Here is a 15,062-nt window from a genome sequence, read left to right on the forward strand (position 1 = left end):
TTATTTACAGGTTTAGACGATTATCCCTCTCATCAGGTGTAAGCAGTAAACGAAGTTCGATATCGTCTGCACAGGAGTTAACGTTATCTGCAAATTTATCGCCAATTGCGGCTGCGAATGAAACAAAAAATTCTGCACAATCAAGTATATTTTCTGAAATACCTCCAGAGATTTCGTACACTGCTTACATGGCTCGATACACAGACGTAAGTAATTTTCTTTTCATTGTGAAGAAGTATTTTTAGAAGGGAAATAATGCACATTTGACAAAAGTAAAAACTCTACATTTTCTGAACTCAGTTAAATTATTTTTATTTGAATAATCATAAGTATTTTAGTAATGAATTTGTTTTAAGGAATGAAAATTCCAGTTTCCCTTTATTGTAGATACAAAAATCTTTTTATCAAGAAATATATTTCACAGTAAGCAAAAGATTTTAACTTTTTCAGAATCAATCGACTCTCACCTTAGAGTCCATTCCATCTTCAGTAGTAAATGACGGAGTGTGGGTAAATGCTCTGTTCGGTCGAATAATTTTTGATATGCATAAGTGTCCAGATACGATAAACCTCATACAAGAGAAGATACAACGAAAGCTGTCGAACATAAAACTTCCTTACTTCATGGAAAGCTTACATGTTTCTGAATTAGTGATTGGGCAGGGTGCCCCAATCATACACAGCTCAACGAAACCTGTATTAGACGAGAGAGGAGTATGGTTCGATTTAGATATTTCATATGAAGGATGTTTAACCATGACCATAGAAACGAAATTAAATCTCATGAAGTTGAAGAGAGCGGGTTCTGTTTCTACTAATTCGAGCTCCAACGATGTATTGGACTTGGAAAAAACTAAGCCAGCTCGATCTCCGATGTTCGATAGTGATGTGGAAGATAGTCCTGAAACTTCGACTGAAGACGAAGATAGCGCACAATTTGCAGTGCCTAGCATCTCGAGAGAATCCACGTGAGTATTAGATATTTTTTAATAGACGGAATAAAGAATGATCAGATGCAAGGCCTTAGCCAGAAATAAAATGTTAAGTGGGGGGGGGGGGCATTTGCAGCGGCATACTCTGTAAAGTTAATGCATATTATGCATATGCTTCAAGAATTTCGGAGGGAGGGGGAGGCTGTGGATCTACCACGTGGCTACGGCTTTGATCAGATGAATACAGATTTTTATAATATAGATTTTGTTTTCCAGGCCAACTCAATCTTCTGGTCGAAAATTCCTGAGTATGATGGATAAACTAGCAGCTAGCAAGTACTTTCAGAGTGTAAGTTACTTTTTGAACAATAAAATGGTGAAGAATTGCTTTAATAAATCACGGGCGTCCGAGCTTAATCTCGTAACGACCCAAAAAATGCTTAAGAGAAATCTTAAAATTTTTGCAATTTCAGGTTCCTAAATCTGATAAATTCAGGGGAGGCATTAAAAAATTCGAGAGTGATGAGAAAGTTTTATTTGCATATTTATTAACAGATTTGATTCCGTCTTTATTAATAAACAAATTCAAGCTTTCTGAAATAAAGGTCAGTTACATCACCCCCCCCCCCCCATAACAATTTTATACTTCAGTTTATCCGACTGAAGTGCATCGCAAAAGCGAGCATCTCTGGCGGAAAAACAGGAAAGGTTCGGAAAGAGTTTTCGCTTCGAGCCTTTCTGAATTGTATGTGAACATTGCTTCCGAGTTCTTTCCAAACATCTCTCTTTACCGATATATTACCGATATATTTTAATTTAAATGCAATAATATTTATGTTATCATAAATAATAATGACTCCATATATTTATACTTCGTATTATTTTTACATAACGTAACGTAGACCTTTTATAAAAATATTAGTAGGGAGTGATTAAATTAAGTTAGATTTATGGTACAAAAGTTAAGAATGTTAGATCGAAGAAATTTTAAAGAATGAACGCAGAAATGTTTGAAGAATTGTTAGGAACCTGAATGGACGGTGACAAAAATTATTTTCATATTTTGCTAAGTGCACTAACACTTGATTGAACTAAAGACCATTTGAACCAAAACAATTCAATGTAATTATGTTTTTTGTTAACTCTAAAAGAATCATCGAGCATAATTGGCTGAGGTTGACTGGCCCACTACCGAAATTTTTGCAAAATTATATTATAACATTTATTTGTTTTGGTTCAAATTTTCTTTCATGCGGTTCAGTGGAGCGTTGGTGCAACCAAACACTTACAATCAATTGAAGACTGACTTGACTGCATTTGTCCGAGAGCGAGTGACTATCCGAGATCAAAATAGCGTTGTTATATTATACATCACATGTATTTCTTTTGTTTATATTCTTCGATCCCTTATGGATTCAAGGCAATTTTATTCTCATCTTTATTTAAACAAAGGGAAAACGTGTGACGTATTATGTGCACGACCCCTAGTGGTTTTCAGGGTTTTCAGAAAATCATCATAGTGCACAGTTATTTTTTAGTAAATATTATTGCATAATCACCAGTAAGAAGGTATTGCTTGTATGTAAACAATGACTTGCGAATTCCATCAAATGTCGACGTTTTGAGGCCTCCTGAGGCAGAAAAAATAGATTTTACGTCGGTGTCTGTCTGTTGTCCGTGTTTTTTCCATAAAGAGGGACCGAGAATCTGATGCATCCCCCCAAACAAAAATACATTGATGTCAGACATCACTTTCAATGGCAAGTTTTGAAGGAGCATCCTATCGACCTAGTCTTATCTGCCAACTGAGAAGATTGTGACGAACGTATTATTAAAAGTGTTCCCGACAAAACAGAAACTGCAATTCATATCAATTTCTGCGTTGTGTAGGAATTTAGGGCTAATTTAGTGTTAATTTGCAACATAAAAAGGGTATTGCAGTACACTCCCATCTATCGCATTTACACCTATCGCGACTTCCCCTACTCGCTTTGATCCCTCTGCCAACTTTTCCAACAAAATTTGACATTCAATGTAACCAATTTAATGAGTTAGTTTTAATTTATAAATGGCTTTAAATTATAGACAAATAAAAATTATGTTGCATAGAAATACTTAAATATCTAGCCAGAGTACTCATATATATTTTTTTTCTAAATAAAACTTGTAACAAATCAGACTGTCTTCTTTCCTCAAATGTCAAATTTTGACATTAACTTATTTGCATAGATTCAATTTTCTCAACCAATCAGAAATAAAGATAAAGCAATAGGGGAGAAAGATTTTTTATATGTCGGGGGATCTTACCTAACGCGAATCCCACCCAGAATTTCACTATATGTGACATGGAGCTGCAACTTCCTCCCTGAAATAACGGAAAGTACTGCTCATGTCAAATTCTGCTTTGCACAAAAACTTAGTGCTAATCTTGGCCGTAAGAAAGAAAAAAAGTCTAAAAATTGTTTAAAAAATTTGTAGTAGTGATAACTTTACATGAAGCTGCAATTACTATCCTGAAAAAAACTAAACAAATGTTATGACATAGGGTTTCTGCTGGTCAGGGAATTTTGGAAAGTTAGGACAAGGCAGGGAATTTAAAAATGGTTAGGGAATGTCAGGGAAAACCTCAAAGAGTCAGGGAATTTTCAATCAACTGAAGTTGAAGTTAATACAATTCTCTATGGTTGTTGTGACTAAGTGTTTAAGATTTTATCAATAAAGATTTTTGTGTAATACCATTATTGATCACCTCGGTGTAAATATATTTTTATAAATAAAAGGAAAATGTGTAAGCTTCAGAGAAAATGAAAAATTGGTTAGAAAATTTTTTCAAATTGAGATTATAAATTCATTGTATTTTTATGTAAGTGTTTGTGATTTTTTACTATAAACCATGAAATTAGTTATAAATTATCACTAAATTCATGTGTAGAGCAGAATTTGATTCAATACGGGGTCCCTGAAACTTTAGGCACCTGAAAAGGTTTCAATTTTGGTTATTATAATTACAAACCTATTCTGAAGTTTCAATACTTGTATGGAAAATTGATGAAAGGTTTCAAAACTTCAAATTTTACTCAGAATTATTATACAAAATAAATCTGAAATCTACTATACTTTACCATTAACTTTAATCTCAATGACGTCTACTATCTCAAACTTCAGGAAAATTTTTTACTGAAAGTTAAGAAAATTTTCAATAGTGCATTTGCAGCTGCATGTCATGTTAGCACTGCTACCCATTTTTGAAAAAAAAGAATTAGGACGAAATTCTTTTCCGTGGCCTAAATTAGCACTAAATGTTTCCGCAAAGCATCATTTCATACGAGTGACAGTTTGCGTTTTGTCTGTATAGTATTTGCAGCTTCATGTAAAGTTAGGAGTAGTACCCATATTTGAAAAAAATTACACTGAAAAAAATGTTGTTTACGGCCGAAGTTAGTACTAAATTAACACTAAATTCTTGCATACTGACTATGTAAATATCACAATGTGGTCATTACATGTTCTATTATATATAATAATAGCTTATTCTCAAAAGTTTAATATTTTGCCATACTTGTAATAAAAGTAATAAAAGTTGTCTTCGAGAATTTTCTCCAGATCTTCCAAATCCTTGAATATAAAAAGAAAACCGATCATATGCCAACTTAGGGGGAAGCGAGAGTAGCCACTTTAAGAAATGCGCCAGAATTAGATAAGCAATTAAGTATATTCAGAATCTAATATTAGAAACAGCTCGAAAGCTTCTCACAAGTATTACGTTCTGAGATCTCGCATAGATCATAAGTATCGTTTCCTGCACAAAGGTTAACGCTCGGATGCGTTTGATCGGGCGCTCGGTACAACTCTCTCGTTACGCTCATTTTCGCACACTGATTTCCATTCTTACAGTAAACTCGTCTTTGAGTTAATATTACAAGCTTGAATCCTACAAACTAAGTTAACGCTCGCTAAGAATACCTATTCGGGCTCTGGGTATTGTTTCGGAGGACGCCCATTTCGTTTAGGTCGTCCTTTGTCATGTTCGTTGTCCGATGATTTACCTGATACATCTCGTCTTGACTCGGAGTCGCGATTGTCTTTTAAATTCGAATCTATTTTCTGCTCTGCTGAGTTATCAGTCTCTTCTTAAGAATCTTCGCCGTCAGCGAATCTGAATCTTTCCATCAACGGTGCTCGTCAAATTTTGAGTTGGCTTGCATGAGCGGTGGATGCGTATCTACGCATGCGGACTACGAGCGGACCTCGAAATTTTCGTTGTAGTCTTTGAGACTCCCCTAATGGTTTAGGAACATCCTTTATGAAAACAAGTCGCCCACTGCATATTTGATTAGAGTGGCTCTGTTTTGATCATATCTTAATTTGTATTTTCCTTGTTCCTTTAAAATTCTCTGTCGTGCTTCTTCTTGTAGTTCTGAAGGTTCTGTATATCGCTTGTCGTCATCTATCCCGAGTTTCCGTAGTTGGCCTTCATAGTGGCGGTTAACCAACTCAAATAATAGCTCAAATGGACTTTTTACAGTAGACTTGTTCGGAGGGAGACTCGTTGAGATTCCGATGAACTCCCTTCAACTTCTTACTTTTTCGTCTTCAAAGGTGGCTTAAATTGCAGGAATTGACGAGTTATTCACACGTTCAAATAAACAATTTGCTTGAGGATGCCTAGGGGAATTAAGGGTATGCCTGATGATACCATGTCTTGAACAGAATTCCTCGAACTTACGAGATTTAAAACTGGTACCTCCATCAGATATAATTCTTCCTGGTGCGCCAAAGTCCAAGATGACATCTTCGATTGCTTTAATCACGTTGACAGTTTTAGTGTCTTTGACTGCTTTCAAAATAACGAATTTTCTCAGGTTGTCATAACTAAAACGTAACAATTCTTAGAACGCGTTGTTACAAAAGGATCTTCGAGGTCTATATGCATGATTGAAAAAGGTCGGTTTCCTGGTTTTAGCGGATGCAATTCCCCGGCGTGTTGACCTGTTTTTGCTTTTGTGAGCATGCATTGGATACAACTATAAATGTGTCGCCTGACGTAGCGATTCATCCCATGAAAAGATAATATTCCCGTATTTTGTTCAAAGTTCTCTCAATTCCTGTATGACTTTGGCAGTCATGATAACGCACGGCCATAGTCTTTCGCATTGATTCCGGTACGACGAACAAAAACTTGTCATTCATTCGCTTGTAAAAAATTCAATTTTTCAATTCGAAATCCCTAACCTCACTTTTCTCATGATTGGTACGATCGCTGACAAGTTCTTTTAAAATTTCTCTCTTCACTTGCAACTTCTCATCAACATACTGGAACATTAGAATCTCATCGTCGACATTCATGATACCAAAAATTTCTACTGTTCATTCCACCAAATTATCAGTTTCGCCACTCGCTGGCGCACGGCATAAAGCATCTACAAGGGCCATTTTCTCATCCGGTCGATGCACGATTTCATATTCGTATTCGGACAAAAGATTACCCCAACGCACGATGTGGTGATTCTTTAACTACTCTCGGGCTCGGTTGTTGGGCGACTAATTGCGTAAACGGGATGTATTAGTTACATATCGTCGTCACGTTGTAGTAAAATTGCAGCTAGACCTTTGGAACTAGCGTCCATGTAGAGCTCAGTGTCTCGATTCGGCGAATAAGGTTGTAAAACCGGTTTGCTACTCATGATCATAATTAATTTCTTAAAAGCGCTTTTCCATTCTTTTCAATTCTTCCTACGCACTAATAGCACTGGGCTAGCATACCGTGACTATATTTTCAACAAAACCTAAATCTCTGTATTCGCTTATAATCTGTTTGATTATTTTACGCTCATCCTCACTCGCTTTGTGATTCTTGCTCCAAGTTGGAGTGCTGCCTTCCTTTTTTTAATATTCATTTCCAACAAAGATATGCAACCCAACTCACTCATACTTAGAGATATTACATGTCGATACTTATTTAATACATTTATGAGGTCTACCATAACCTCTTTCGTCGGTGACTCTTTGCAGCGGGTGCCTTCTACAGTGACAGGTGACCACTTCTTCTCTGGAAAGTTGATAAGTGGCAAAAGAGACATGTATCCCTTGAATACAGTTGATCCTTTGATTAAGTATTTTTCTTTGTCGCCAAATTTAGCGACAGGAACTTTGAGTTCTGCACCATAACTACCGAGAACTTTCAACAGATATATTGAACGTGACGGCACTTTAACACTTTCAACGGCGGAGAAATGACTATTTACCGCACTATTTGTTGTGAGCTCCGACAGAAACGCATCCTCCTTTTTTCAAAACACAACTCATTACCCTTTTTGTAGTAATCCACCGATGGTGCATCCATAAAAGATCTTCCAATGATCATATCAACGTCTTGATGATCATCTGGGACCAATAGAACTTGTATGTCATGAACTGTCACGTAATCCACTGACACATCTACGACGATTTAACCGAGAGACTTGACTGTGTAGTGTTTGGACCCCAGCTTTACAATCTAACATTCGCGGTATTAATTGGAAAGCCTGCTGCTTTCGCTTGAGTTTCCTTCAAAGTACAGTCCGAACTTCCCGAATACACTCCAAAGCAGCTTCTTCACGTATTTCTGTAGCACTGGAATAATAATCTGGTTCATTGCGCCACTTATTGTAATGTCGAAATGAACCAAGCATATTTTGTCAAGATTAATTATATATTTTTTTCCATTCTACGCGTAGCTTAAACCAACTTTAACTGAAAATGTGCTTGTCCATTCCGGTTTCTTCTGAAGTATCATTGGACGCCCTTTTAAAATATCTTAGTTTTTTTATTTTTCAGTACAGTATTTTTTAAACGGTGGCATCCAAAATAGATACCAAGCGTTGGAGGACAAGCGATATATGATAACCCTTTCAAATTTGTTCTAAAACGTTAAAAACATCAGTTTTTGGAGATTCCTGGTTTCTGGTGCAATTTGTAAAAAAAAATAACATATTTTAACAACGTTTTAAAATTACTATATTCTAAAAGTGAAAAACTGAGATATTTTAAAAGGACACTCAACGAATTTTTTTCATTTTTAGCTCAAAATATTCGAGAGGTGTCCCCAAAAAAATAATCAGCAACAAAGTGGGATGTAAAAGCACCCTTTAAGTGAAAGTTTGTTCAAGCTAATAGTTTGAACTGACCTGCTATTAAATCAAGCCTCTTTCTTAAAAATGCAATATCCTTTTCCCAAATCCATATTGGTATCTTTAATTAATTTAGAGGATACAGTAGCGTTCAATAATGAGAAATTGTATTGCATATATTTCAAGCATTTGTAATTATGTTTATGAAAGGTGAATCATCAGAAATTTAAATTGTGAAAATATTTAAAATGTGTTAAAAGTGAACAAACTTAAGATCATGAATTGTGGTAAATGTTGATGTTTACCGTTCAGAAATGAAAATTTGTAAATGTCAAATGTTAATAATAAATCTCGAATAAAATATCAGTTTTTAATTTGAAATATTGAAAATTGAACAGTTATTTATTACAATCGTGATTATTTGAGAAATTCTTTGATGTGTTTCCAAATGTTAAAAGATAAAAAATAATAAAATACTTTCTTTTTAGGCAACAGAACTGTCTTACGTTCGTCGAGCAATGGAGGGCGTTTCAAATACGGAAATCAAGCTTATGGTCAGCGTGTCCAGTATTCAGGGTTGTTTATCTGTCAACGTTCCACCACCCCCCGCCGATCGTTTGTGGTATGGCTTCAAGCCAGTACCCAGGATAAGTTTAACCGCAAAACCCGCGGTTGGCGAAAAAACTTTCAACATTGTCTATGTTACAAAGTGGATAGAAACGAAACTGTTAAGAGAATTCGAAAAAATAGTCGTTATTCCAAATATGGACGATTTGGTGATACCACTTTGTCCTAATTATCCTTATGATTGTTAGAATCTCTTAAATTTTATCCTATATCTAATCTTATGTAAAAAAAGAAACAACTTTGCCGTGATACGCTTATTCAATGTGAAAAGTGAAAAGCTAAGAGAAGTTATCAAAATTCAATCAATTTTATTGAATTGTAAAACAATATAACTATCTTTTTCATTTTTAAATATCTTTACTATATTTTCAAATTCATATAACTATTTTTTTCTTTATACTTTTCAGTCTTTGTTTTTTTCGTAAATAATAAAAATTGAAGTTTGATTTTGAATCTAAATGTATGAAAGTAATGAATTTGTTTTTTACTTCTTTTGGAATATTTTTAATAACAAATTAACAAAAGAAGTGAAAGAGAAATAATTTCGTAATGTGTGTTCTACTGTTTATAGTGAATTTGTAGTGTCTTTGCCGATGATTCTAAAATGTATTGTTTTTTGTGTTTATCATCGAGTATTTGTGAGTTTTTTAATCGTGAATTATTTTATCAGGTACAAGAACTGCTGAATTATTGCCGTCTTTCGCCGACCTCAGGTACTTGAACTTCAAATGTTCATATTTTTAACTTGACTTCCGTAAATGAATTACCTCTATTAAAAAAAAAAAACGTTTTAGTAAAAACTGGGTCGTTTTATCCAGTATTAGTTATGAGCTCTGACTAGAGCAAAACTAATGAAACTATAACAGATACTAGCAGGTTTATAATATTATGGTCTTTTTAATAATTTTGTATAGATTTTGTTATTACTATATTTCGTAAAAACTGTGCAGTATAAGGTTCAATTCAAAATCAAATAGCTAGAAGTCATCTCAATTAGAAATATGGGAAAGGTCCTCCATTATTTTTAATTCGAATTTGAATTTAAAAACTCGTTCTGTACTAAAGTGCGCAGTTCTAATTATTCTTCTCAATTGCAATATGTGAGATATACATATTTTTATATACATTTTTAATCTATAGTAAAAGGACAATCATATTCCCCTGTTATAGCGAATATAGAGAAGATAAAACTAAAATCATGATTATCCAAAAGTTAAAAAAATTTCTATAGAACTTTGTTACATTTTCATTTATAAGTTTTTGTTTTTATTTTCATTGTTACCAACTAGTAGTGCCTTCACCTCATTACTTTTTGCTTTATATTGTCACTTTTAAAATATTTTTTTATATTTTTGCGCTATTCCCTCAGTTCAGTTGTGAACATGCAAACAAAATTTTAATAAAAGTATACATTACTTTCATCACAGGAAAAGGAATTTGTGGATTAAAAAAAACGTACATGGACCAAATTATTTAATAAATATTAATTTACGCACAGTCTTTGACATAAAACGATTACGAAAATAATAGACAATATGAATTCTTGGCATTTTTAAAGCACTCATACACGCGAAGAAAAAAGACTCGATACAGTGATTTGAATAATTATGAACTTCTATTCGGTAGCCTTTTTCTACGAGCTTGGTTGTGATTTTCATTAAGAATTGTTTTTTTTTGTGTATTTAATATATCGACGCCTCCATTCCATATGAGTCTATCTGCGTCGATATGGATTTTATTTGTACTAATACACTCTGGGATTCTTATTTCCTTACTCTGAATCTAAACGAATAGAAAAGAAAAACAAAATGATGTCCATGTGAGAACTGTTGTAGTGATGTGTAAATAAGAAAAAAATAGGGCGAGTTGCACACATTTGTTTGGCGTGTATACTTACACCAAAGTGTATAATGTAAGATAAGTTGTTTTCACAGATCATGTACATCAGCTTTTCTGTGCGTGCTTTCCATGTATTTGCTATAAAAATGATATGCATTATATGCATATATATTGTATGCATATATATGTATATATATATATATGTGTGTGTTGAAAAATGAACTAGTATATCTTATTTAAATAATTTTTTATTGTCTCGTTTTGGGAACAAGTTTACCTAGTCCTAATTGATTGTAAGATATTAGAAGACAAATTTGAGCAAACTGACCAAAGAACATTTTTTAAAATGTAAATTTGGTCATACTCAAACGATAATGGAAATATTTAAAAATGTTCCCATTTCATTCGAAATGTAGGATAATATTTCAAGCTAATATCAAGTTTTTGTTTCACGTCAGAAGCGATTAAACGGAAGGTATGGTTCATTCGTATGATTCATTGGGAGTCAAAATCTCATTAAATAGATTTAAATTATTATGAGAAAATTTCTGCAGATCTAGGAGTGTTGCTAGTCTTGACGAGGAAGGGATTTAAAATGTGTGTAGTCAGAAAGGCAGATCCTATATTTTGAAATGAATTACTCATTTTAAAATATGGTGGACGCAAAAGAAGGCCAAAATTGAAAAATTAAATTGCCCTTAAAGTCCATCTGTCTCCTTTACTACTTACTATGTATAGGCGTCACTGTACAAAAATACTGATAATAACTGAAAAAACGTAAAATTATATAATGAAAAATACAGATTACAAAACTCAAAAGTTCATCTATGTATTCAAACAAAAAGTCAACTAAAAATGTACGTGGTTTTGAAATTATTTCATTAAATTTTTTATCCAAATTTAATGGTAGAAATTTATTTGCAAAAAAATCTAGCAAAATCTTTATAAAATATAATTTTTAATATGAAAAAGCATTAATTTATCACAGTAGAAAACACCATTCATTAAAAACCATACATATGCGGCCAGGGCCGTCGGACTTTTCCCTAATATAAATTTTATCAGTTTAATTCATTTCCGTTCACTTTTAGTGAACTTCAAAAGAAACTAGTTGGGGCAAATTGAGAAGAATTCGCTAGAAACCCTCCTGAACCTTGCTTTGCGACAATCTCGAATAGGAGTTAGTTATGAATTCGTGTAAATTCGTAAAAAGGAATATAGTTTTCAAATATTCTACTCGTCTGAATTCAGCAAAAAAAATTTAGGCGCGAATTTAGTTATGGACTGGGCTATTCAATCGAATTTTCAAAACGCGCTGGGCATGTAAGATCTGTTGTTACCTCATTGGCAAGCCTTTCTGGAATCATGCACTTGGTTCATAAAGCGGCACATGGCCGGTTCAGAAATATTGAAAAACATACCGATTTTAAATTGTGTGCTTTTTAAATTGATTAAAAAATTATTTGTCTGTAAATGTACATATTCATATGTTAATTACCAATTATTAGCAGGAACTTGTATTTTTCTTCCACTACAATGAGCTATTAACCTCTCCAATAAACCTCGAACTGTTGAAAAATGTATTGTCCTATTTCACAATGAAAAAGAGAACAAAGACCTTTAGTCTGATTTTTAATTAGCCAGTCATAATTTATAATTAAAAATAATACAATAAAAATGTTAAATTCTCGAAAAAAGCAAAGGAAATTCAAGGAAAATGAAATATCTTCCTTCATTCCTAAATTTTTTCCTACAAAAAATAAGAGATATAATCATTATTATGTTATAATCATAAAAGTTGCTTAGATTGCAGAATAGGGCCTTAACTTCGATTATGGCTGGGAACAAAAATTGTTTCAGCAAAAAACAATTATAATCTTTAATTGAACGATAAATAAAGCGATTTGACGAGGCAAAAGTTAAAAATTATTGTTACTTTGGTTACTACGATTCTCAAATATGGGTCTGTCACGATATCGGAATGATCATATTTAACTCACCGTTTAGATACTTTTTTAAACATCGGTATGGCCAGAAGTTAATTTAATTTATTATTTTCATAATTAGATAATAGTTCATTATTAACTAATGTGTTTTATTAAAAATGATCTGTATCGGCACATTTATCCCGTTAGCAAGTTTGTCCCTGTCGATATTAGATATAAAAAATTCTGTTTACCGCGAATAATAAAGATATGAAGAGGGCCACAACGTTGATCTTATTTTTTTATTTGACACTTAAAATTGTTTACTCTCTTCCCTATGTATATATATGTATGTCTTGCGATTAAATATTTTGAAATAGAACATCTGTGTATAACACAGTAATTTGTCGATTATGAATTAAAGCTCCCTTCACGTGTCTCGCGCTTCGCACTCTATTAAAGTACGTATATGCAAAACGCGAAATATTCTATATTAGATTGAATTTTATATTAAATATGTGCAGTGGCGTCAATCCTATTTGAAACAGGTCGGGCGGATCTACTTCAGGCAGCCCCCTCTGTTTGAAAAAAAAATAGTGGGATGAGCAAAAAAAAGAACAAGAGCGATTATGAAAATAATAACAATGATGATAAATTTCTACTACAATAAGAATAGAAAAAGGTATAAAACATCAAATTACATTGCAAATAATTTAAAATTCTAATATACTGTTTCGCATAAATATTAAACACTCAAATTGTTAGGACTTGAATGACTTATTTTGATCAGTTATTCAAAAATTACTTAAGGTTCTGCTCAGTAGCACTAACCTCGAGGAGTATAAATTTCTACTGAGGGGTACAGATTTCCTACAGTGGTAGGAGTATGGGTCAAAAATGTCTTAAATATTACTCAATTAAATCATTGTCTTTTAACAAACTTTTGAAAGACTTTTAATGTTTCAAAAAAATTAGGAAACAGCGTTTATTCATTATTTAATTATTATTATTATAATATTGTAATATCGAGATCGAAATAAGAGAAATGTTTAAATGGCTCGAAAGTGATCTTAAAACCTTAAAATAATTAAAATTAATATTATAGGTTAACAAATTATGTATGTATTCGAGCACATGGCTGGCCTGATGATAAGTTACACAAATTTGTATTATATTTATAAAAAAAACTGTTTATGCAAAATTTATTAATCAATATTTTTCTACGATATATTTGTTGTAATCGACCAAATTGATCGGAATACGTTCTTGCATCACTTATAATTGCCAATTAAAAAAAAAGATTATTTATTTAACTCTGATCTACTTTTTCTCCAAATCGAATTTTTGGTACCCGTTTTATTCATGCTAGCATACAGGAAAGGGATATATTAGAAGCATTCATTTGTATACTTTTAAAAATTTAAATATACTTACGAAATGGTGCTCTCATATGTAATATTTAATCGTGCGAATTATGGATTTATGCACGTTCTGTTTTATTTCACTTTCTTTACTTAATTATTTTCTCTTATTTTTCGTGCACTTTTAGTTAATTTATTTACACAATATATTTCCCAATCTTCGGGGACCCCCCCCCCCTCCTCAAACAAGTCGGGCGGCAGCCCGACCTGTCCCCGGGGTTGGCGCCCCTGAATATGTGTTATATTTATTAATCAATTTCACTATGTTTTCCTGTTAAACGTTTGATTCTTTTACGAGTAAAACGAAAACTACGCGCCTTATCAAAAAATTATTGAAAGCGAATTAGTAGATCTAATTTAGGCAAATAATTTTGTCTTTCATTATTTTATTGGATTTTGTGTCGTTTCCTATTAATTAATATTTGTCATTTATGTTCTTTTTCACGAATTAAACGAAAAATTATCTTATACAAAAATGATCAAGATCAAATTTGATAATCATTTCTGCGTTAACAATATATTAATAAATACTTATTTGATCTTTCCTTATTTATCCCAAAAAATGCAAATTTTTTACTTTAAGCGTCATTTATTACGATTAAAACATGTATTATGCATTCTACCGAAAAATAGCCCATAATAAACTTGTAAATATTTTCTATATGAACAATTATGTATGTACTTTTTTTCGCGTCTTGCACAGTTTGACCGCAAAATGGAATTTTTAAGTAGTTAATGCTCCGTGGATGAAACCAGAGCCATTAGTCAGAAAAGCCAGGTTAATGAAATTGACCTATTTTTATGGGCCCATTAGTTTTTCATATTTTATCTACTATACACAAACAACAAGAACAGCGACAGCGCATGGAAAGTCCGAATAATGTAACAATTCCACATTGTTAAAGTTAGCGTCAAATAGTGCACTTACTAAATTAAGCAATTTCAACTAGTGTCTAAACTTAAAAATTTCAAAGTGAATGTTGAACATTGATTCATTTAGTCAATTTAAAAATTCGACTGGAATAGTAAAAATGCGGTTAAAAAATTCAAATTGAAACATAAATGGTAAAATTTCATTGTTGAAGGAATCAAAGTGGAAAAATTAAAAATGCGTTCTAAATTTTAAATTACAGAATGCTATATATATCTTTCATAAAACAACAAAATATACTTACCGGAATAGGAAGTAAATGGCAAATAACATAGATC

At 32.6% G+C, this 15,062-nt stretch overlaps 1 protein-coding gene across 1 annotated transcript in view; it reads left to right on the plus strand.

Moving 5' to 3' along the window:
• Nucleotides 1–9,156, plus strand: part of LOC117170487 (testis-expressed protein 2) — a 37,047-nt gene extending 27,891 nt beyond the window's left edge. Inside the window, exons 4-7 of the mRNA XM_033357209.1 lie at nt 11–206; nt 451–968; nt 1,209–1,281; nt 8,530–9,156. Coding sequence (XP_033213100.1) covers nt 11–206; nt 451–968; nt 1,209–1,281; nt 8,530–8,856 — 1,114 coding nt within the window. The 3' untranslated portion in view covers nt 8,857–9,156. The remainder of the gene's footprint in view (nt 1–10; nt 207–450; nt 969–1,208; nt 1,282–8,529) is intronic.
• Nucleotides 9,157–15,062: the final 5,906 nt, after the last annotated feature.

The sequence above is a fragment of the Belonocnema kinseyi genome, chromosome 4 (genome assembly GCF_010883055.1).
Source record: "Belonocnema kinseyi isolate 2016_QV_RU_SX_M_011 chromosome 4, B_treatae_v1, whole genome shotgun sequence".
NCBI lineage: Eukaryota > Metazoa > Arthropoda > Insecta > Hymenoptera > Cynipidae > Belonocnema > Belonocnema kinseyi.